At 40.5% G+C, this 23341-nt stretch overlaps 1 protein-coding gene across 2 annotated transcripts in view; it reads right to left on the bottom strand.

Annotated features, from left to right (window-relative positions):
- Positions 1-23341, bottom strand: part of LOC133641042 (adenylate kinase 7-like) — a 47696-nt gene that overhangs the window by 23097 nt on the left and 1258 nt on the right. For both annotated transcript variants that reach the window (XM_062034845.1, XM_062034846.1), the window contains exons 2-9: positions 18147-18293; positions 17976-18084; positions 14872-14966; positions 10061-10171; positions 8408-8491; positions 4476-4564; positions 3904-3994; positions 661-738 (exon numbers count right to left, since the gene is read on the bottom strand). In XM_062034845.1, coding sequence (XP_061890829.1) covers positions 661-738; positions 3904-3994; positions 4476-4564; positions 8408-8491; positions 10061-10171; positions 14872-14966; positions 17976-18084; positions 18147-18293 — 804 coding nt within the window. The remainder of the gene's footprint in view (positions 1-660; positions 739-3903; positions 3995-4475; positions 4565-8407; positions 8492-10060; positions 10172-14871; positions 14967-17975; positions 18085-18146; positions 18294-23341) is intronic.

Genomic DNA, 23341 nt, shown 5'->3' with positions numbered 1-23341 from the left:
TTGATGTTCTGCAGAAATCTGCCTCCGTCTGACACTCGCTATCAGGCTTTTTTGCTCTGTAAATAAGCCCCGCCCACTCTGTTTGAGAAGCATGAAGCAGAGCTTCTATGTCCCTGGAAAGTGCCCATTTTAACCATTGGAATCATTTCTATAGTTTGAAAACATCCATAGAAATGTTAATGATGTTGTACCATGCCCAGGTAGCCCAGGTAACGTATGCTGCTTTGCAACACCCGTGTCACGTGACTTCAAACTTGACACCTCATTGGCTGCTTCTGAGACGGGACCGACCGATTGCTTCAGTCTTAATTTACCGGATGTGAGTCTTGCTTTTTGAAGCAGTACATTTTTTTTTACACTGAATTTTTCTACATTGAATTTTAAAACACTGAATAGTTTTTCAATGAAATTGACAGCAGAATTTGGTGTAAAAAAAAAGTAAGTTCACAAAATTCAAACGCAAAAAATTCAGTGTAAAAAGAAAGCTTTGGTAATGAAGACACAAATGAACCTCCATACAAATGTCCAACTCCGAAGCAAAGGTATTGGCAAGGCATCAATGAAGTTCTGTATCGACCTTGTTTTGAAGAAATAACAGAGGAGCAAAGATGTAGTTCATCCCGCCTTTGAAGGTTACTTAAAATGCTGGTTATGACCTACATTCAAGTCCTGCTCTAGGAAGGCCTCTTCAAATGGCTTCTTCTGGATGGTCCCAGGTCCAAGTGCTACGGCAATGGCCTGATAACAAAACAACAGTTCAATTGTACTGTCTCACAAATGGTTCAAGACCAGCCTGAACGTTGCAATCACATCTCAAGATAATATTACACTCTACAATGTGTGAAACAATTCATTCTCTTGAAAAGGACGTTAGAGAAGGAAAACTCAGGTCATGGACCGTGAGTAAGAGCATCATCCAAATGCCAGTGAATCCTGAGACATGGTCAGCCGCGGGGCCCTAACAATCCCTTCCATCCGCGGGTGCCCGCTCGGTTGTGACCAGATACCAAACACCCGCCAGTCGGATCATGCCACACAGCGGCACCTTAGTACCTTATCCGTGTAGAACTGTGGCTGAGTTGGTAAAAAACCAAGAATGACAATGATGATGGCCTCACAGAACATCTCAAAGGTGGGTTGACTCTGCGGTCCAGTATTTTCTGTTGGATACCACAAGTTCCTACACAAAACAAGTGGTGTTGGATTCAGTTCTGCATTAGCTGTGCTAAGACTCTCTAGTAATTCTTCGATCACTGACAAGAGTTAGATTTACCTCTATGGGGTGCCAAATGTCCAAATTAAATTGCACTTTTCTAGCTGAGATTTTGGAATATTTTGCTGACTTTTCTCACATTTAGCTCTTTGTTTGCTTTTTATAAAAGTGTGTTGTGAACCAACGACCGGGTCATCCCATGCTGTGTGTGGGAATGATCCGAGATTGTATATGAAGTTGGCTGGTAAAGTTAGCCCATATGGTCGGTTTACTCAGTCTGTTCAATGTCCGAATATTGCCTACTATCAATTGTCTTCTGATGTTTATCCCCAACTAGTTTGTCCGTCTGGATCCAGTAGTCCCGCAGGACTTTGGCCTTGTTGTTCTCAACCACCTTCAGTTCTATCTTGACTCTTGGACCTCCAGTCCATATTTGGTACAGATGTTACGGTATACTATTTCTGCTATCTGGTTATGGCGCTCCATTTATGCCTTACCATTTATGCTTTACCTGCTAGCATCTTACACCCTGCTGCCCTGTCTCTGAGGCTTCTTTGCACAGTCTGCACTTCGTCTTTCAGTCCAGCCTTTTCCAGCCACTGGTATATTTTCCAATGCCAGCCACTTATTTCATTTGTCTGTAGTACGTGCCATGCGGGGTCTTAATTGCTGGAAGGGCATAGGTGGTAATGGCCTGGATCTTATTCTTGCCGTTAAGCTCACTCTTCAGAATCTGCCTCATCCTCTGTCGGTATTTGGCCGTGGCTGACCTCCAACCTGCCTCCTCGTGGTTGCCATAGGCCAGTGGAATCCCTAGCTGCATCTGTTGTTGCTCTCAGGTAGTTCAATTCCTTCAGTTGCTATCATCTTCCCTGGATATCATTTGCCCACACTTTAGTCCAAATTATATTCAGATATCTGTGGTGTAAAATATTCTTGTCAGGCGAATCAGGAAGTCAATGCCATGCTCGTTCTTGGCACACAGCTTGATGCCATCCATGTAGAGGCAGTGGCTGATCGTTGTTCATCTTCCAAACTGGTACCAGGTCCAGGCCAATGAAGGATAGCAGTGGAGAAAGAGAGCATCTCTTTGGAATAGGATTTTACGCCTGCCTGTGCAACTGGCTCTGAGAAGTGTCTTCCATGGCATTATTGAGATATTGATGAATGTCCTTAGCATCCTGTTGATGTTATACAGTTCCAGACACTCCAGTGTCAAAGTGTGTGGCACATTGTCAATCTATGCACCTCAAAGGTTGTTCTGGTCTTGCAGTCTTGAGCAATTGCCCTGTCAACAGGTAGATGGTATTTTGTTCATCTGGTATTAATGCCAATACCTTTCTGCGCTCTGCTCAAGAAGTATTTAGCCAAAAATCTACACCTTTTGGCTGCTATTATGCCTGGTAGGAGCTTCCATGTGGTTATATAGGGGTTAGTAGCTTGATGGAACCGTTCCCTTTCCTGATTAGGACTATCCGACCCTGATTTAGCCACTATAGGTGTGTCCTCAATGTTAGAATCTGGTTCACTTGTGCTGCCAGGCGTTCATGAAGTGCAATTAGCTTCTTAAGCGAGTAGGCGCGATGCTCGTTGGGCCCCGGTGCTGCCCAGTTCCTCATGTCAGAGACTCTTGCTTGGATATCCGCAGTTGTTCCGACTACTGGGTCTTGTTTAGGGAGTTGCTGTTCTTTGCTTGCAAGTCTGCCAGCCAGTGTTGTATCCTTCTCCTAGAAACTCATCCAGTATTTGTCAGTCTCAGCCTCGGGTGAGTTTTTTTCCCGTCTTTCTACCTGGCCACTGAGAGTAGACCTCAGCTGGGTTGTTAGAGAATATCATGCTTCATTTCCTGGCTTGGATTTAGGCGTGTAGTTGGGGCTATAAGTCTTCATTCTCAGTGTCCACACCTTTGCTCAGCTCGGTTACGAGGCTAACTTCTCTCTGCTTTGTTTTGCCTGCAGCCTTCTCTTCCATGGTAGAGGGCCTTGCTACTTCTGGCTACTCATGCTGGTCATCATGTAGCCAAGCATCTCTCGGAGGACAGATGCTGCTGCATATATCCGCTAATGGGTCTCGGTGATGTTCTTTGTAGCGAAAGATAGCACTTGATGTCATCCAGTAGGGATGTTACTGATGATTGTGATGGTGCCTTGGTAAACAGGAGGTTCATGAGTTACCCCAGGACTTTATCCTAGTCTACCTCATGTCAATTGCTTTTGTGTTTAGCCCTTCTGTTTCTGGGGCTCGGTACCCAATCTCCACGTTGGGGGTGATAAATAAACCTGTCTTGTGACGACAATTTTTTGCCAGAGTGTCCTGGTTCCCAACACCAGACATGTACCTTGTTGATAGTCCATGCCAGTATGAATAATGATTTATTGTATCACACATGTGACTTATCGGCGTGTAACAAAACAGGGTCTTGCCAAGAAACCCACCTGGATCTTGCAGTGTGCCCTTCTGGGTTTAAATGTCCTCCATGGTGTTTGCACATCATTACTATACACACCTTAACAATGTCCTCCATGGTGTTTGCACATCATTACTATACACACCTTAACAATGTCCTCCATGGTGTTTGCACATCATGACTATACACACCTTAACAATGTCCTCCATGGTGTTTGCACATCATTACTATACACACCTTAACAATGTCCTCCATGGTGTTTGCACATCATTACTATACACACCTTAACAATGTCCTCCATGGTGTTGTTGGAACAGTCCACAGCCAGCAGGTAGTAGGGATTGGGCCGAAGCTCAATTATTTTTTGAATCACACTTTATTGAAAACAACAAAACAAAAAAGTTACATACAGTAAATACATACACACACACACACACACACACATATATATATATATATATATATACATATATATATATATAGAGAGAGAGAGCTTAACTGTGCATAAATAAATGCTAATGTACATGCTTGATGACATGGTGAGTGCATGTACATGTGAAGGCAATGTTACAACATGTAGATACGCACTGTCTAGCTACAGGAAATGTAGATACGCACTGTCTAGCTACAGAAAATGTAGATACGCACTGTCTAGCTACAGGAAATGTAGATACGCACTTTCTAGCTACAGGAAATGTAGATACGCACTGTCTAGCTACAGGAAATGTAGATACGCACTGTCTAGCTACAGGAAATGTAGATACGCACTGTCTAGCTACAGGAAATGTAGATACGCACTGTCTAGCTACAGGAAAGTCAACATTGAAGATGTGTGAATGTGTTTTTGTATCCAACCTTGCAAGATCATTGATGTGAATAGTGGGAACAATGTTGGTGCCGTCTCCAAATACTGGTATTGTGTTTCCTTGTCCCAGCCATGACATCTAGAACAACAACACCCACAATCAAATACTGGTATTGTGTTTCCTTGTCCCAGCCATGACATCTAGAACAACAACACCCACAATCAAATACTGGTATTGTGTTTCCTTGTCCCAGCCATGACATCTAGGACAACAACACCCACAATCAAATACTGGTATTGTGTTTCCTTGTCCCAGCCATGACATCTAGGACAACAACACCCACAATTCAAGCCAACATGATAATAAAACAATGTAAGTTGTGTATGCTTGTCAACATGTCAGTGAAACATAGTCCTGCTGTGGTGACATCTAGGACAACAACACCCACAATTCAAGCCAACATGATAATAAAACAATGTAAGTTGTGTATGCTTGTCAACATGTCAGTGAAACATAGTCCTGCTGTGGGGATGGAGGGAAAGATGAATGCAGCCATGTACAGAGACATCCTGGATGAAAAGCAGAATGGTTGAAAGTGACCACAGATAGGTTGACTATTTGCTGCAATGAGGGACAAGCGGTAGAAAATGGATGACTATTTGCTGCTATGATGTATGCTGCTGACTATTTGCTGCTATGATGTTGACTATTTGCTGCAACGATGTATGCTACTGACTATTTGCTGCTATGATGTTGACTATTTGCTGCTATGATGTATGCTGTTGACTATTTGCTGCTATGATGTTGACTATTTGCTGCTATGATGTATGCTACTGACTATTTGCTGCTATAATGTTGACTATTTGCTGCTATGATGTATGCTGCTGACTATTTGCTGCTATGATGTTGACTATTTGCTGCTATGATGTATGCTGCTGACTATTTGCTGCTATAATGTTGACTATTTGCTGCTATGATGTATGCTGCTGACTATTTGCTGCTATAATGTTGACTATTTGCTGCTATGATGTATGCTGCTGACTATTTGCTGCTATGATGTTGACTATTTGCTGCTATGATGTATGCTGCTGACTATTTGCTGCTATGATGTTGACTATTTGCTGCTATGATGTATGCTGCTGACTATTTGCTGCTATGATGTTGACTATTTGCTGCTATGATGTATGCTGCTGACTATTTGCTGCTATAATGTTGACTATTTGCTGGTATGATGTATGCTGCTGACTATTTGCTGCTATAATGTTGACTATTTGCTGCAATAATGTATGCTGCTGACTATTTGCTGCTATGATGTTGACTATTTGCTGCTATGATGTATGCTGCTGACTATTTGCTGCTATAATGTTGACTATTTGCTGCAACGATGTATGCTACTGACTATTTGCTGCTATAATGTTGACTATTTGCTGCAATCATGTATGCTGCTGACTATTTGCTGCTATGATGTTGACTATTTGCTGCTATGATGTATGCTGCTGACTATTTGCTGCTATAATGTTGACTATTTGCTGCTATGATGTATGCTGCTGACTATTTGCTGCTATAATGTTGACTATTTGCTGCTATGATGTATGCTGCTGACTATTTGCTGCTATGATGTTGACTATTTGCTGCTATGATGTATGCTGCTGACTATTTGCTGCTATGATGTTGACTATTTGCTGCTATGATGTATGCTGCTGACTATTTGCTGCTATGATGTTGACTATTTGCTGCTATGATGTATGCTACTGACTATTTGCTGCTATGATGTTGACTATTTGCTGCTATGATGTATGCTGCTGACTATTTGCTGCTATGATGTTGACTATTTGCTGCTATGATGTATGCTGCTGACTATTTGCTGCTATAATGTTGACTATTTGCTGCTATGATGTATGCTGCTGACTATTTGCTGCTATAATGTTGACTATTTGCTGCTATGATGTATGCTGCTGACTATTTGCTGCTATAATGTTGACTATTTGCTGCTATGATGTATGCTGCTGACTATTTGCTGCTATAATGTTGACTATTTGCTGCTATGATGTATGCTCCTGACTATTTGCTGCTATAATGTTGACTATTTGCTGCTATGATGTATGCTGCTGACTATTTGCTGCTATGATGTATGCTGCTGACTATTTGCTGCTATGATGTATGCTGCTGACTATTTGCTGCTATGATGTTGACTATTTGCTGCTATGATGTATGCTGCTGACTATTTGCTGCTATAATGTTGACTATTTGCTGCTATGATGTATGCTGCTGACTATTTGCTGCTATAATGTTGACTATTTGCTGCTATGATGTATGCTGCTGACTATTTGCTGCTATAATGTTGACTATTTGCTGCTATGATGTATGCTGCTGACTATTTGCTGCTATAATGTTGACTATTTGCTGCTATGATGTATGCTCCTGACTATTTGCTGCTATAATGTTGACTATTTGCTGCTATGATGTATGCTGCTGACTATTTGCTGCTATGATGTATGCTGCTGACTATTTGCTGCTATGATGTATGCTGCTGACTATTTGCTGCTATAATGTTGACTATTTGCTGCAACGATGTATGATGTTGACTATTTGCTGCTATGATGTTGACTATTTTCTGCAATGTTGTCTCAGTTGCTGCTATTATGACTCTTTTCAGGCTAAACTATGAAGCTAACTAACAATAGTCTTCTTGTTATAAATTCCTTCAGATGTAACAGTAATAACTTATCCCAGGTGTTTGTGTACGTACTACACTGACGTGTGCAAACATGATCCCAGGTGTTTGTGTACGTACTACACTGACGTGTGCAAACATGATCCCAGGTGTTTGTGTACGTACTACACTGACGTGTGCAAACATGATCCCAGGTGTTTGTGTACGTACTACACTGACGTGTGCAAACACGATCCCAGGTGTTTGTGTACGTACTACACTGACGTGTGCAAACATGATCCCAGGTGTTTGTGTACGTACTACACTGACGTGTGCAAACATGATCCCAGGTGTTTGTGTACGTACTACACTGACGTGTGCAAACATGATCCCAGGTGTTTGTGTACGTACTACACTGACGTGTGCAAACATGATCCCAGGTGTTTGTGTACGTACTACACTGACGTGTGCAAACATGATCCCAGGTGTTTGTGTACGTACTACACTGACGTGTGCAAACATGATCCCAGGTGTTTGTGTACGTACTACACTGACGTGTGCAAACATGATCCCAGGTGTTTGTGTACGTACTACGCTGACGTGTGCAAACATGATCCCAGGTGTTTGTGTACGTACTACACTGACGTGTGCAAACACGATCCCAGGTGTTTGTGTACGTACTACACTGACGTGTGCAAACATGATCCCAGGTGTTTGTGTACGTACTACACTGACGTGTGCAAACATGATCCCAGGTGTTTGTGTACGTACTACACTGACGTGTGCAAACATGATCCCAGGTGTTTGTGTACGTACTACACTGACGTGTGCAAACATGATCCCAGGTGTTTGTGTACGTACTACACTGACGTGTGCAAACATGATCCCAGGTGTTTGTGTACGTACTACACTGACGTGTGCAAACATGATCCCAGGTGTTTGTGTACGTACTACACTGACGTGTGCAAACATGATCCCAGGTGTTTGTGTACGTACTACACTGACGTGTGCAAACATGATCCCAGGTGTTTGTGTACGTACTACACTGACGTGTGCAAACACGATCCCAGGTGTTTGTGTACGTACTACACTGACGTGTGCAAACATGATCCTGCTCCTTCATGAGTTGTCAGCAAGTAGTCGTGGCCATTCCTAACGTCTCTTCTCTGTTTTACCAATCAAACTGGACTTCAGCCTCAAGTTCAATAGAATTGAATCCAACAAATAAGTGATTCTGACAGGGCTTTGCAAAATAAAGTTGCGATGGTACGGAATTTTATTTTGAAGGATTCCAACAAGAAGACGTAACAGGAAAATAAGATTGTCACCTTGAAGAAGAGATGGAAGACATTCTCTCCCATTCCATACTGAAGTCCTGAGGCCACAACATACGTAGCAAACAATCTTCTGTCCTGCAAACAAAGTCCATTGTTAGGGAACTCATGCTTGTCCCCATACCATTATGTTGCTACTGCTGCCATACCAATATGTTGCTACTGCTACCATACCAATATGTTGCTACTGCTACCATACCAATATGTTGCTACTGCTACCATACCAATATGTTGCTACTGCTACCATACCAATATGTTGCTACTGCTACCATACCAACATGTTGCTACTGCTACCATACCAATATGTTGCTACTGCTGCCATACCAATATGTTGCTACTGCTGCCATACCAATATGTTGCTACTGCTACCAGCCTTGTCCCCATACCAATATGTTGCTACTGCTACCAGCCTTGTCCCCATACCAATATGTTGCTACTGCTACCAGCCTTGTCCCCATACCAATATGTTGCTACTGCTACCATACCAATATGTTGCTACTGCTACCATACCAATATGTTGCTACTGCTACCAACCTTGTCCCCATACCAATATGTTGCTACTGCTACCATACCAATATGTTGCTACTGCTACCATACCAATATGTTGCTACTGCTACCAGCCTTGTCCCCATACCAATATGTTGCTACTGCTACCAGTCTTGTCCCCATACCAATATGTTGCTACTGCTACCATACCAATATGTTGCTACTGTTACCAGTCTTGTCCCCATACCAATATGTTGCTACTGCTACCAGTCTTGTCCCCATACAAATATGTTGCTACTGCTACCAGTCTTGTCCCCATACCAATATGTTGCTACTGCTACCATACCAATATGTTGCTACTGCTACCAGTCTTGTCCCCATACCAATATGTTGCTACTGCTACCACACCAATATGTTGCTACTGCTACCAGTCTTGTCCCCATACCAATATGTTGGTACTGCTACCATACCAATATGTTGCTACTGCTACCAGTCTTGTCCCCATACCAATATGTTGCTACTGCTACCAGTCTTGTCCCCATACCAATATGTTGCTACTGCTACCATACCAATATGTTGCTACTGCTACCATACCAATATGTTGCTACTGCTACCAGTCTTGTCCCCATACCAATATGTTGCTACTGCTACCATACCAATATGTTGCTACTGCTACCAGTCTTGTCCCCATACCAATATGTTGCTACTGCTACCATACTAATATGTTGCTACTGCTACCAGTCTTGTCCCCATACCAATATGTTGCTACTGCTACCAACATGTATTTCCATACCTTTTGATACTTTTCTAAATAAAGGGGAGCACAAAAAACTTCATTATTGTCTTTATTGTAACAAAAACATGAAACTTATGTTTATTATTGTCATTTAGTCCTTCAATAAAATAGACAACTTGTCATTTAGTAGTAAGTAAACAAACAAAGACTCCTAATTAGTAGTAACATATTGTGTCATTTATACACCTACTGTATATACTGTACTCCTAATTAGTAGTAACATATTGTGTCATTTATTTATACATATATGTATATATATATATATATATATATATATATATATATATATATATATATATATATATATATATATATATATATATACACCTACAGTAAATACTGTACGAAGGGAAGAGGAAACTTACACTTCTGCCCAGTTTAGCCACTTTTTTTTCCAGTTGAAGGTGTTCCTGGAAGTTTGGGTGTGCTAGTCTTCTTCTGAAGTCATCGTCGGTGAAAGGGAGCTGCTGGTCATCCTATGACAGAAAAAGGTGGGACATGACAGGATATAACATGTAAATAAATAAATAAATATATAACATGTAGACCCTTTATTAGTACTACCATTTTAGTCCACCATTTTCAGAAGTTTTACACCAAATAAATCAACTTCTGACTCTGAAATACATAAGTTTGTCAAAAGTGTTGAAATGTTGTTAAATGATTAAATGTGTTTTTGTCTCAATGTGGATTGTGAATAACCTTTTTAAGAAAATCCTACACTTGCCATATGACCCCAAATTTAAAGGAGCCATATGTAATAATGTGGCCAGAAATGGTATGGCAATCCCGGTCAATATTCTGTAGTCCCCTCTTCCTCCCCCTGACTGAGGTTGCCAGATACAGCCCAATCCAGCTGGATGGACTGGACTACTCCAAGGAACTTCAAACTTCCACTGCCTCTGACTAGGGGTTGAGGTCTGGGACCATAAATAGACAAGTCAATAACAAATCTCTAACCAACACATTTGACACGGAAATGAGGCTATTTTCAGGAAGAAGTAAGTACAATATGACAACAATCATGTGGCTATTGTCAGTACTATCAGAAAACAAAGACTAAAACTAACTACAACCAACGCTAGCAATGGTTAAACTGGTGAAAATAAGTAGAGCAGCTTAGCAGCCGAATGTACGCCCAAAACTGAAGAGGAGACATTTGACCAAGGTATGCCTATAGGCTACTGTTTCAAACCTTTCACATTGCCATATAACTTGGTACATGTAGTCCACAATATGCAAACACTGAGGAATTATTTGATCATGTGATTTGTCTGTCTCCATACCTTTCACATTGCCATATAACTTGGTACATGTAGTCCACAATATGCAAACACTGATGAGGAATTATTTGATCATGTGATTTGTCTCCATACCTTTCACATTGCCATATAACTTGGTACATGTAGTCCACAATATGTAAACACTGAGGAATTATTTGATCATGTGATTTGTCTGTCTCCATACCTTTCACATTGCCATATAACTTGGTACATGTAGTCCACAATATGCAAACACTGATGAGGAATTATTTGATCATGTGATTTGTCTCCATACCTTTCACATTGCCATATAACTTGGTGCATGTAGTCCACAATATGTAAACACTGAGGAATTATTTGATCATGTGATTTGTCTCCATACCTTTCACATTGCCATATAACTTGGTACATGTAGTCCACAATATGCAAACACTGAGGAATTATTTGATCATGTGATTTGTCTCCATACCGTTCACATTGCCATATAACTTGGTACATGTAGTCCACAATATGCAAACACAGAGGAATTATTTGATCATGTGATTTGTCTCCATACCTTTCACATTGCCATATAACTTGGTACATGTAGTCCACAATATGCAAACACTGATGAGGAATTATTTGATCATGTGATTTGTCTCCATACCGTTCACATTGCCATATAACTTGGTACATGTAGTCCACAATATGCAAACACTGAGGAATTATTTGATCATGTGATTTGTCTCCATACCTTTCACATTGCCATATAACTTGGTAAATGTAGTCCACAATATGCAAACACTGATGAGGAATTATTTGATCATGTGATTTGTCTCCATACCTTTCACATTGCCATATAACTTGGTGCATGTAGTCCACAATATGTAAACACTGAGGAATTATTTGATCATGTGATTTGTCTCCATACCTTTCACATTGCCATATAACTTGGTACATGTAGTCCACAATATGCAAACACTGAGGAATTATTTGATCATGTGATTTGTCTCCATACCGTTCACATTGCCATATAACTTGGTACATGTAGTCCACAATATGCAAACACAGAGGAATTATTTGATCATGTGATTTGTCTCCATACCGTTCACATTGCCATATAACTTGGTACATGTAGTCCACAATATGCAAACACAGAGGAATTATTTGATCATGTGATTTGTCTCCATACCTTTCACATTGCCATATAACTTGGTACATGTAGTCCACAATATGCAAACACTGATGAGGAATTATTTGATCATGTGATTTGTCTCCATACCGTTCACATTGCCATATAACTTGGTACATGTAGTCCACAATATGCAAACACAGAGGAATTATTTGATCATGTGATTTGTCTCCATACCTTTCACATTGCCATATAACTTGGTACATGTAGTCCACAATATGCAAACACTGATGAGGAATTATTTGATCATGTGATTTGTCTCCATACCGTTCACATTGCCATATAACTTGGTACATGTAGTCCACAATATGCAAACACTGAGGAATTATTTGATCATGTGATTTGTCTCCATACCTTTCACATTGCCATATAACTTGGTAAATGTAGTCCACAATATGCAAACACTGATGAGGAATTATTTGATCATGTGATTTGTCTCCATACCTTTCACATTGCCATATAACTTGGTACATGTAGTCCACAATATGCAAACACTGAGGAATTATTTGATTATGTGATTTGTCTCCATACCTTTCACATTGCCATATAACTTGGTGCATGTAGTCCACAATATGCAAACACTGAGGAATGATTTGATCATGTGATTTGTCTCCATACCTTTCACATTGCCATATAACTTGGTACATGTAGTCCACAATATGCAAACACAGAGGAATTATTTGATCATGTGATTTGTCTCCATACCTTTCACATTGCCATGATGACTAATGTTGGAAGCCATTTCCTCAGCGTATTGAGAAGGAACTAGGCACTGACACTACCCATACCCACATAGCTTTTATTCGTACTAAATATATGTTGTCCTGTCAGTTGGATTACACATGCTAACTAGCATATATTTCCCCCGTTAGCATGTATGTCCATGTGTCATTGACCGGGCTAGCATGCTAACATTGGTAGCATGAACATACTATCTTTGTTAGACAAGATCATAGACTGTATTGGACAATTTAGTTGACATACCAAATGTCCATTTCCATTTATTACAAGTCATAAGAAAAGGTAAATGCCTGACTTACCTATCAAGGAGGAAATGAGCAAGTTTGGCGTTAGATGAAAACATCTTCAATGGTCTCCATCTTTCAAAGGCATCAAATCCTGGTTTTGTTCCTTTGCTTTGTCATGACTAAGTTGAGAATGGTAACTTTTAGATGTACTAAGGTGTGACATGTTTAGTAACTTTACCAGTGGCAGTAGCCACACCAAGATGGCAACCTGGATGTGACACACTCAGACTTTCTAATTGGTCAAACGGTGGAGGGCGGGGCATCCACATGAAAACAATAACAAGATTTAAATGTAATTTTGAAATGATCATATGAAGAATTACTGTCATCAGTTATAGAAGTACTGGAAAAGAAGATGATTGATTTACTGGACATGACATTATTACATATGGCTCCTTTAAGACATGTTGATTAATCTGGGTGTGGGATGGTCGTAATGTTGCCCTCACAGTAAGGAGATGGAAGGTTTGAATCCTGGTTTGCTCATTTCTGTGTGGGAAAGCTCCATTCTCTCCGGTCTAGATGGTGTTTAGCAATCAGGTCTTGGAACGCTAGACTTGTCTTGGCTCCATAGTCCTCCAGAGCGGTGACTCTCAAATTAGTGGTACGTGGGCTCCATCTAGTGGTACTCCACCGTTAGGGCGCCCAAAGATTGACACTTGATATTAGAGTAGAACTGAGTACTAAGTACTTACAGAGGTGATTGACACTTGATATTAGAGTGGAACTGAGTACTAAGTACTTACAGAGGTGATTGACACTTGATATTAGAGTAGAACTGAGTACTAAGTACTTACAGAGGTGATTGACACTTGATATTAGAGTGGAACTGAGTACTAAGTACTTACAGAGGTGATTGACACTTGATATTAGAGTGGAACTGAGTACTAAGTACTTACAGAGGTGATTGACACTTGATATTAGAGTAGAACTGAGTACTAAGTACTTACAGAGGTGATTGACACTTGATATTAGAGTGGAACTGAGTACTAAGTACTTACAGAGGTGATTGACACTTGATATTAGAGTGGAACTGAGTACTAAGTACTTACAGAGGTGATTGACACTTGATATTAGAGTAGAACTGAGTACTAAGTACTTACAGAGGTGATTGACACTTGATATTAGAGTAGAACTGAGTACTAAGTACTTACAGAGGTGATTGACACTTGATATTAGAGTAGAACTGAGTACTAAGTACTTACAGAGGTGATTGACACTTGATATTAGAGTGGAACTGAGTACTAAGTACTTACAGAGGTGATTGACACTTGATATTAGAGTAGAACTGAGTACTAAGTACTTACAGAGGTGATAGACACTTGATATTAGAGTGGAACTGAGTACTAAGTACTTACAGAGGTGATTGACACTTGATATTAGAGTAGAACTGAGCACTAAGTACTTACAGAGGTGATTGACACTTGATATTAGAGTGGAACTGAGTACTAAGTACTTACAGAGGTGATTGACACTTGATATTAGAGTAGAACTGAGTACTAAGTACTTATAGAGGTGATTGACACTTGATATTAGAGTAGAACTGAGTACTAAGTACTTACAGAGGTGATTGACACTTGATATTAGAGTGGAACTGAGTACTAAGTACTTACAGAGGTGATTGACACTTGATATTAGAGTAGAACTGAGTACTAAGTACTTACAGAGGTGATTGACACTTGATATTAGAGTAGAACTGAGGACTAAGTACTTACAGCGGTGATTGGCTCACTGCAGGTCCAAGTCATCACGGTGGAGATGAGGATGAACATCTTTGGTCCAGTAAAAAGTGATATTTTGTCATGGAGTGCTGCCAACACAACAACTTATGTTCAACAGTCCAGACTTGTTATCAGATGTTAGTTCCAAGGACACAAAATCCAGACGTGTTATCAGATGTTAGTTCCAAGGACACAACATACAGACTTGTTATCAGATGTTAGTTCCAAGGACACAACATCCAGACTTGTTATCAGATGTTAGTTCCAAGGACACAACATCCAGACTTGTTATCAGATGTTAGTTCCAAGGACACAACATCCAGACTTGTTATCAGATGTTAGTTCCAAGGACACAACATCCAGACTTGTTATCAGATGTTAGTTCCAAGGACACAACATCCAGACGTGTTATCAGATGTTAGTTCCAAGGACACAACATCCAGACTTGTTATCAGATGTTAGTTCCAAGGACACAACATCCAGACTTGTGATCAGATGTTAGTTCCAAGGACACAACATCCAGACTTGTGATCAGATGTTAGTTCCAAGGACACAACATCCAGACTTGTTATCAGATGTTAGTTCCAAGGACACAACATCCAGACTTGTTATCAGATGTTAGTTCCAAGGACACAACATCCAGACTTGTTATCAGATGTTAGTTCCAAGGACACAACATCCAGACTTGTTATCAGATGTTAGTTCCAAGGACACAACATCCAGACTTGTGATCAGATGTTAGTTCCAAGGACACAACATCCAGACTTGTTATCAGATGTTAGTTCCAAGGACACAACATCCAGACTTGTTATCAGATGTTAGTTCCAAGGACACAACATCCAGACTTGTTATCAGATGTTAGTTCCAAGGACACAACATCCAGACTTGTTATCAGATGTTAGTTCCAAGGACACAACATCCAGACTTGTTATCAGATGTTAGTTCCAAGGACACAACATCCAGACTTGTGATCAGATGTTAGTTCCAAGGACACAACATCCAGACTTGTTATCAGATGTTAGTTCCAAGGACACAACATCCAGACTTGTTATCAGATGTTAGTTCCAAGGACACAACATCCAGACTTGTTATCAGATGTTAGTTCCAAGGACACAACATCCAGACTTGTTATCAGATGTTAGTTCCAAGGACACAACATCCAGACTTGTTATCAGATGTTAGTTCCAAGGACACAACATCCAGACTTGTTATCAGATGTTAGTTCCAAGGACACAACATCCAGACTTGTTATCAGATGTTAGTTCCAAGGACACAACATCCAGACTTGTTATCAGATGTTAGTTCCAAGGACACAACATCCAGACTTGTTATCAGATGTTAGTTCCAAGGACACAACATCCAGACTTGTGATCAGATGTTAGTTCCAAGGACACAACATCCAGACTTGTTATCAGATGTTAGTTCCAAGGACACAACATCCAGACTTGTTATCAGATGTTAGTTCCAAGGACACAACATCCAGACTTGTTATCAGATGTTAGTTCCAAGGACACAACATCCAGACTTGTTATCAGATGTTAGTTCCAAGGACACAACATCCAGACTTGTTATCAGATGTTAGTTCCAAGGACACAACATCCAGACTTGTTATCAGATGTTAGTTCCAAGGACACAACATCCAGACTTGTTATCAGATGTTAGTTCCAAGGACACAACATCCAGACTTGTTATCAGATGTTAGTTCCAAGGACACAACATCCAGACTTGTTATCAGATGTTAGTTCCAAGGACACAACATCCAGACTTGTTATCAGATGTTAGTTCCAAGGACACAACATCCAGACTCGTTATCAGATGTTAGTTCCAAGGACACAACATCCAGACTTGTTATCAGATGTTAGTTCCAAGGACACAACATCCAGACTTGTTATCAGATGTTAGTTCCAAGGACACAACATCCAGACTTGTGATCAGATGTTAGTTCCAAGGACACAACATCCAGACTTGTGATCAGATGTTAGTTCCAAGGACACAACATCCAGACTTGTTATCAGATGTTAGTTCCAAGGACACAACATCCAGACTTGTTATCAGATGTTAGTTCCAAGGACACAACATCCAGACTTGTTATCAGATGTTAGTTCCAAGGACACAACATCCAGACTTGTTATCAGATGTTAGTTCCAAGGACACAACATCCAGACTTGTTAGGGTTAGGGTTATATAGTGTATGTGGACTGTTGGTGCGTGTTAAGGCGTCCACACATACAATATAGTGTATGTGGACTGTTGGTGCGTGTTAAGGCGTCCACACATACAATATAGTGTATGTGGACTGTTGGTGCGTGTTAAGGCGTCCACACGTACAATATAGTGTATGTGGACTGTTGGTGCGTGTTAAGGCGTCCACACGTACAATATAGTGTATGTGGACTGTTGGTGCGTGTTAAGGCGTCCACACATACAATATAGTGTATGTGGACTGTTGGTGCGTGTTAAGGCGTCCACACGTACAATATAGTGTATGTGGACTGTTGGCGCGTGTTAAGGCGTCCACACGTACAATATAGTGTATGTGGACTGTTGGTGCGTGTTAAGGCGTCCACACGTACAATATAGTGTATGTGGACTGTTGGTGCGTGTTAAGGCGTCCACACGTACAATATAGTGTATGTGGACTGTTGGTGCGTGTTAAGGCGTCCACACATACAATATAGTGTATGTGGACTGTTGGTGCGTGTTAAGGCGTCCACACGTACAATATAGTGTATGTGGACTGTTGGCGCGTGTTAAGGCGTCCACACGTACAATATAGTGTATGTGGACTGTTGGTGCGTGTTAAGGCGTCCACACATACAATATAGTGTACGTGGACTGTTGGTGCGTGTTAAGGTGTCCACACGTACAATATAGTGTATGTGGACTGTTGGTGCGTGTTAAGGCGTCCACACATACAATATAGTGTATGTGGACTGTTGGTGCGTGTTAAGGCGTCCACACATACAATATAGTGTATGTGGACGTGTTAAGGCGTCCACGCGTATAGAAGAACATTTCCATATAAAAGTGTGTGAGCTCAAGTGGCAATGGAGTGTGTTTCCACTGCCACTTGAGCTCAGGTGATGCCAAGTGCTCACCTGACAGCAGCCAGCTGGCCTGGTGGATCTGCTGAGGATTGTGGGTAATGTTGTAGATGATGATGTCACACTCCATCACCTTGTCAACAATCTCCTCCCCACTCAGTCCCTTGCACACAAAGAAGTAGGAGGTAGTTTGCTTGTAGTTAAAGGTGAGGTAGTTGTGCACACCTTGTATGCTTCCAGCACATAGGGCGGGTCCTCCTCCGCACCCTCCGACATGGTCCCCACGATGGGGTAACTTGGTACCGTCTGTTTCACTTTCTCCTCATCCTTGTCAGTGGTTGCATCAACTTCCAGCGTGTGTTTGGAGAGACACTGTCCAGCAGGAACATTTCACATAGCACTTCTATGTCCTACAGTCTCATATTTAACTCACTTCTATGTCCTACAGTCTCATTTTTAAAGTCCTACTGAAAGCCACTACTAGCGACCACGCAGTCTGATAGTTTATATATCAATGATGAAATCTTAACATTGCAACACATGCCAATACGGCCGCGTTAACTTATAAAGTGACATTTTAAATTTCCCGCTAAACTTCCGCTTGAAAAGGTCTATGTATGATGACGTATGTATGATGACGTATGTATGATGACGTATGTATGATGACGTATGTATGATGACGTATGTATGATGACGTATGTATGATGACGTATGTATGATGACGTATGTATGATGACGTATGTATGATGACGTATGTATGATGACGTATGTATGATGACGTATGTATGATGACGTATGTATGATGACGTATGTATGATGACGTATGTATGATGACGTATGTATGATGACGTATGCGCGTGATGTCAATGGTTGAAGCGGAAGTATTGGGACACATTGAGGCCAATACAAAAAGCTCTGTTTTCATCTCATAATTCCACAGTATTCTGGACATCTGTGTTGGTGAATCTTTTGCAATTTGTTTAATGAACAATGGAGACTGCAAAGAAGAAAGTTGTAGGTGGGATCGGTGTATTAGCGGCTGGCTGCAGCAACACAACCAGGAGGACAGAGATGGATAGCAGACGCGCTAGCCGCCGAACTCACCTAAACTTCCTCCGTCTCGTCGACCGCATCTGTGATCGGGTGAAGTCCTTCGTCGCACCGTCGATCGCTGGAACGCAAATGAGGGCTGGCGTAGGTGGATAGCTAATGTTTTTAGCATAGCTCTGTGAGGTCCGGTTGCTAAGTTAGCTTCAATGGCATCGTTAGCAACAGCACTGTTAAGCTTCGCCAGGCTGGAAAGCATTAACTGTGTAGTTACATGTCCATGGTTTAATAGTATTGTTGATCTTCTGTCTATCCTTCCAGTCAGGGGTTTATTTCTTTTGTTTCTATCTGCATTTAAGCCCAATGCCGATGCTATCACGTTAGCTCAGTAGCTAAAGAGCTTCGCCGATGTATTGTCGTGGAGATAAAAGTCACTGTGAATGTCCATTTCGGGTTCTGGACTCTCATTTTCAAGAGGATATAGTATCCCAGGTGGTTTAAAATACAAATCCGTGATCTACAATAGAAAAATGAGAGAGTGTGGAATCCAATGAGCCAGCTTGTACCTAAGTTACGGTCAGAGCGAAAAAAGATACGTCCTGCAGTGTACTCTAGTCCTTCACTCTCACGTTCCTCATCCACGAATCTTTCATCCTGGCTCAAATTAATGGGGTAATCGTCGCTTTCTTGGTCCGAATCTCTCTAGCTGCTGGTGTAAACAATGTGCAGATGTGAGGAGCCTTTCAACCTGTGACGTCACGCTACTTTCAACCTGTGACGTCACGCTACTTCCAACCTGTGACGTCACGCTACTTCCGGTAAAGGCAAGGCTTTTTTTTTTTATCAGATACCAAAAGTTGCAACTTTATCGTCGATGTTCTCTACTAAATCCTTTCAGCAAAAATATGGCAATATCGCGAAATGATCAAGTATGACACATAGAATGGATCTGCTATCCCCGTTTAAATAAAAAAAATTAATTTCAGTAGGCCTTTAACTCACTTCTTTCATGGAAATGCATTCCAGAAATATCATAGAACAGTTGAATCATCTCTCTCTGTATATATACATACATACATATATATATATATATATATATATATATATATATATATATATACACACATATATATTCATACATACTTATATACTTCTGTATATACTTATATACATACATATACATACGTATATACATATGTGTATATATGTATATACATATGTATGTACAGTACATATATATATACATACATACATACATATACATACGTATATACATATGTGTATATATATATGTATATACATATGTATGTACAGTACATATATATATACATACATATATACATACATATACATACATATATACTAGGGGTGTGGGAAAAAATCGATTCAAATTCGAATCGCAATTCTCACGTTGTGCGATTCAGAATCGATTCTCATTTTTTAAAAATCGTTTTTTTATTTTATTTAAATTATCATTTTAAAATATATATTTTTTTATTTTATTTTTTAATGAATCAATCCAACAAAACAATACACAGCAATACCACAACAACGCAATCCAGTTCCAAAAGCAAAGCCGAGCCAGCAACACTCAGAAGTGCAATAAACACAACAATTGAGAGGAGACACAAACACCACACACAACAATTGAGAGGAGACACAAACACCACACACAACAATTGAGAGGAGACACAAACACCACACACAACAATTGAGAGGAGACACAAACACCACACACAACAATTGAGAGGAGACACAAACACCACACACAACAATTGAGAGGAGACACAAACACCACACACAACAATGGAGAGGAGACACAAACACCACACACAACAATTGAGAGGAGACACAAACACCACACACAACAATGGAGAGGAGACACAAACACAACAATTGAGAGGAGACACAAACACCACACACAACAATTGAGAGGAGACACAAACACCACACACAACAATTGAGAGGAGACACAAACACCACACACAACAATTGAGAGGAGACACAAACACCACACACAACAATTGAGAGGAGACACAAACACCACACACAACAATTGAGAGGAGACACAAACACCACACACAACAATTGAGAGGAGACACAAACACCACACACAACAATTGAGAGGAGACACAAACACCACACACAACAATGGAGAGGAGACACAAACACCACACACAATAATTGAGAGGAGACACAAACACCACACACAACAATTGAGAGGAGACACAAACACCACACACAACAGTTGAGAGGAGACACAAACACCACACACAACAATTGAGAGGAGACACAAACACCACACACAACAATTGAGAGGAGACACAAACACCACACACAACAATTGAGAGGAGACACAAACACCACACACAACAATTGAGAGGAGACACAAACACCACACACAACAATTGAGAGGAGACACAAACACCACACACAACAATTGAGAGGAGACACAAACACCACACACAACAATTGAGAGGAGACACAAACACCACACACAACAATTGAGAGGAGACACAAACACCACACACAACAATTGAGAGGAGACACAAACACCACACACAACAATGGAGAGGAGACACAAACACCACACACAACAATTGAGAGGAGACACAAACACCACACACAACAATGGAGAGGAGACACAAACACAACAATTGAGAGGAGACACAAACACCACACACAACAATTGAGAGGAGACACAAACACCACACACAACAATTGAGAGGAGACACAAACACCACACACAACAATTGAGAGGAGACACAAACACCACACACAACAATTGAGAGGAGACACAAACACCACACACAACAATTGAGAGGAGACACAAACACCACACACAACAATTGAGAGGAGACACAAACACCACACACAACAATTGAGAGGAGACACAAACACCACACACAACAATTGAGAGGAGACACAAACACCACACACAACAATGGAGAGGAGACACAAACACCACACACAACAATGGAGAGGAGACACAAACACAACAAACAAAAATGAATATTATCAACAACAGTATCAATATTAGTTACAATTTCAACATAGCAGTGATTAAAAATCCCTCATTGACATTATCATTAGACATTTATAAAAAAGAACAATAGTGTGACAGTGGCTTACACTTGCATCACATCTCATCAGCTTGACAACACACTGTGTCCAATATTTGCACAAAGATACAATAAGTCATATTTTGAATAGTTGAAACAAATGTACATTATTGCAATCAGTTGATAAAACATTGTCCTTTACAATTATAAAAGCTACTACTGTGCTTGCATGTCATCAGACTGGGGTAGATCCTGATCAAATCTATGTATTATATCAATAGAGTAGATCCTGATCAAATCTATGTATTATATCAATAGAGTAGATCCTGATCAAATCTATGTATTATATCAATAGAGTAGATCCTGATCAAATCTATGTATTATATCAATAGAGTAGATCCTGATCAAATCTATGTATTATATCAATAGAGTAGATCCTGATCAAATCTATGTATTATATGAATAGACAATCCTTTTGTATCGGGAAAATATCCTTTTTCAATGGAATCATGACCCCAAGAATCGATATTGAATGGAATGGTGGCGGGACACCTAAATATTCCCAGCCCTAGTGGTCGTCTAGACCAGTGTTTTTCAACCTTTTTTGAGCAAAGGCACATTTTGTTCATAAAATAAAATACGAAGGCACACCACCGGCAGAAAAGGTTAAAAAATGAAACTCCACCAGGTTGTCATGCCTTATTTTGAGTTTGTTGTTGTTTCCTGTGTGTAGTGCTTTAGTTTCGGTCTTGCGCTGTTAATTTGGTGACCCTTCCTGTTTTGTTGGTGTTCTCCTGTAGCAGCGTCACGCCTTCCTTTGAGTTCCAATGCCCGCACCTGCTTTGTTTTGGCAATCAAGACTATTTAAGTTGTGCGTACTCTATCCTTCTTTGTGGGGACACTGTTGATTGTCATGTCATGTACGGACGTACTTTGTGGACGCCGTCTCCGCTCCACACGCTGTAAGTTTTTGCTGTCGTCCAGCATTCTGTTTTTGTTTACTTTGTAGCCAGTTCAGTTTTACTTTTGTTTTGCATAGCCATCCCTATGCTTCAGTGCCTTTTGTTCATTTTTGGTTTGAGCATTACATATGTAATGCTTAAAGGTAAAGGTATATACCGTTTACATACCAAAAAAGGTTGAAAAACACTGCACTAGACCAGGGGTCGGCAAGCCAAAATGTTGAAAGAGCCATATTGGACCAAAAATACAAAAACAAATCTGTCTGGAGCCGCAAAAAAATAAAAGCCATATTACATACAGATAGTGTGTCATGAGATATATATTGAATTAAGAGGACTTAAAGGAAAC

The sequence above is a fragment of the Entelurus aequoreus genome, linkage group LG23 (assembly GCF_033978785.1).
Source record: "Entelurus aequoreus isolate RoL-2023_Sb linkage group LG23, RoL_Eaeq_v1.1, whole genome shotgun sequence".
In the NCBI taxonomy this organism is placed as follows: domain Eukaryota; kingdom Metazoa; phylum Chordata; class Actinopteri; order Syngnathiformes; family Syngnathidae; genus Entelurus; species Entelurus aequoreus.
The sequence above is the reverse complement of the archived record's forward strand: the minus strand, read 5'-3'. Positions and strand labels throughout refer to the sequence as shown.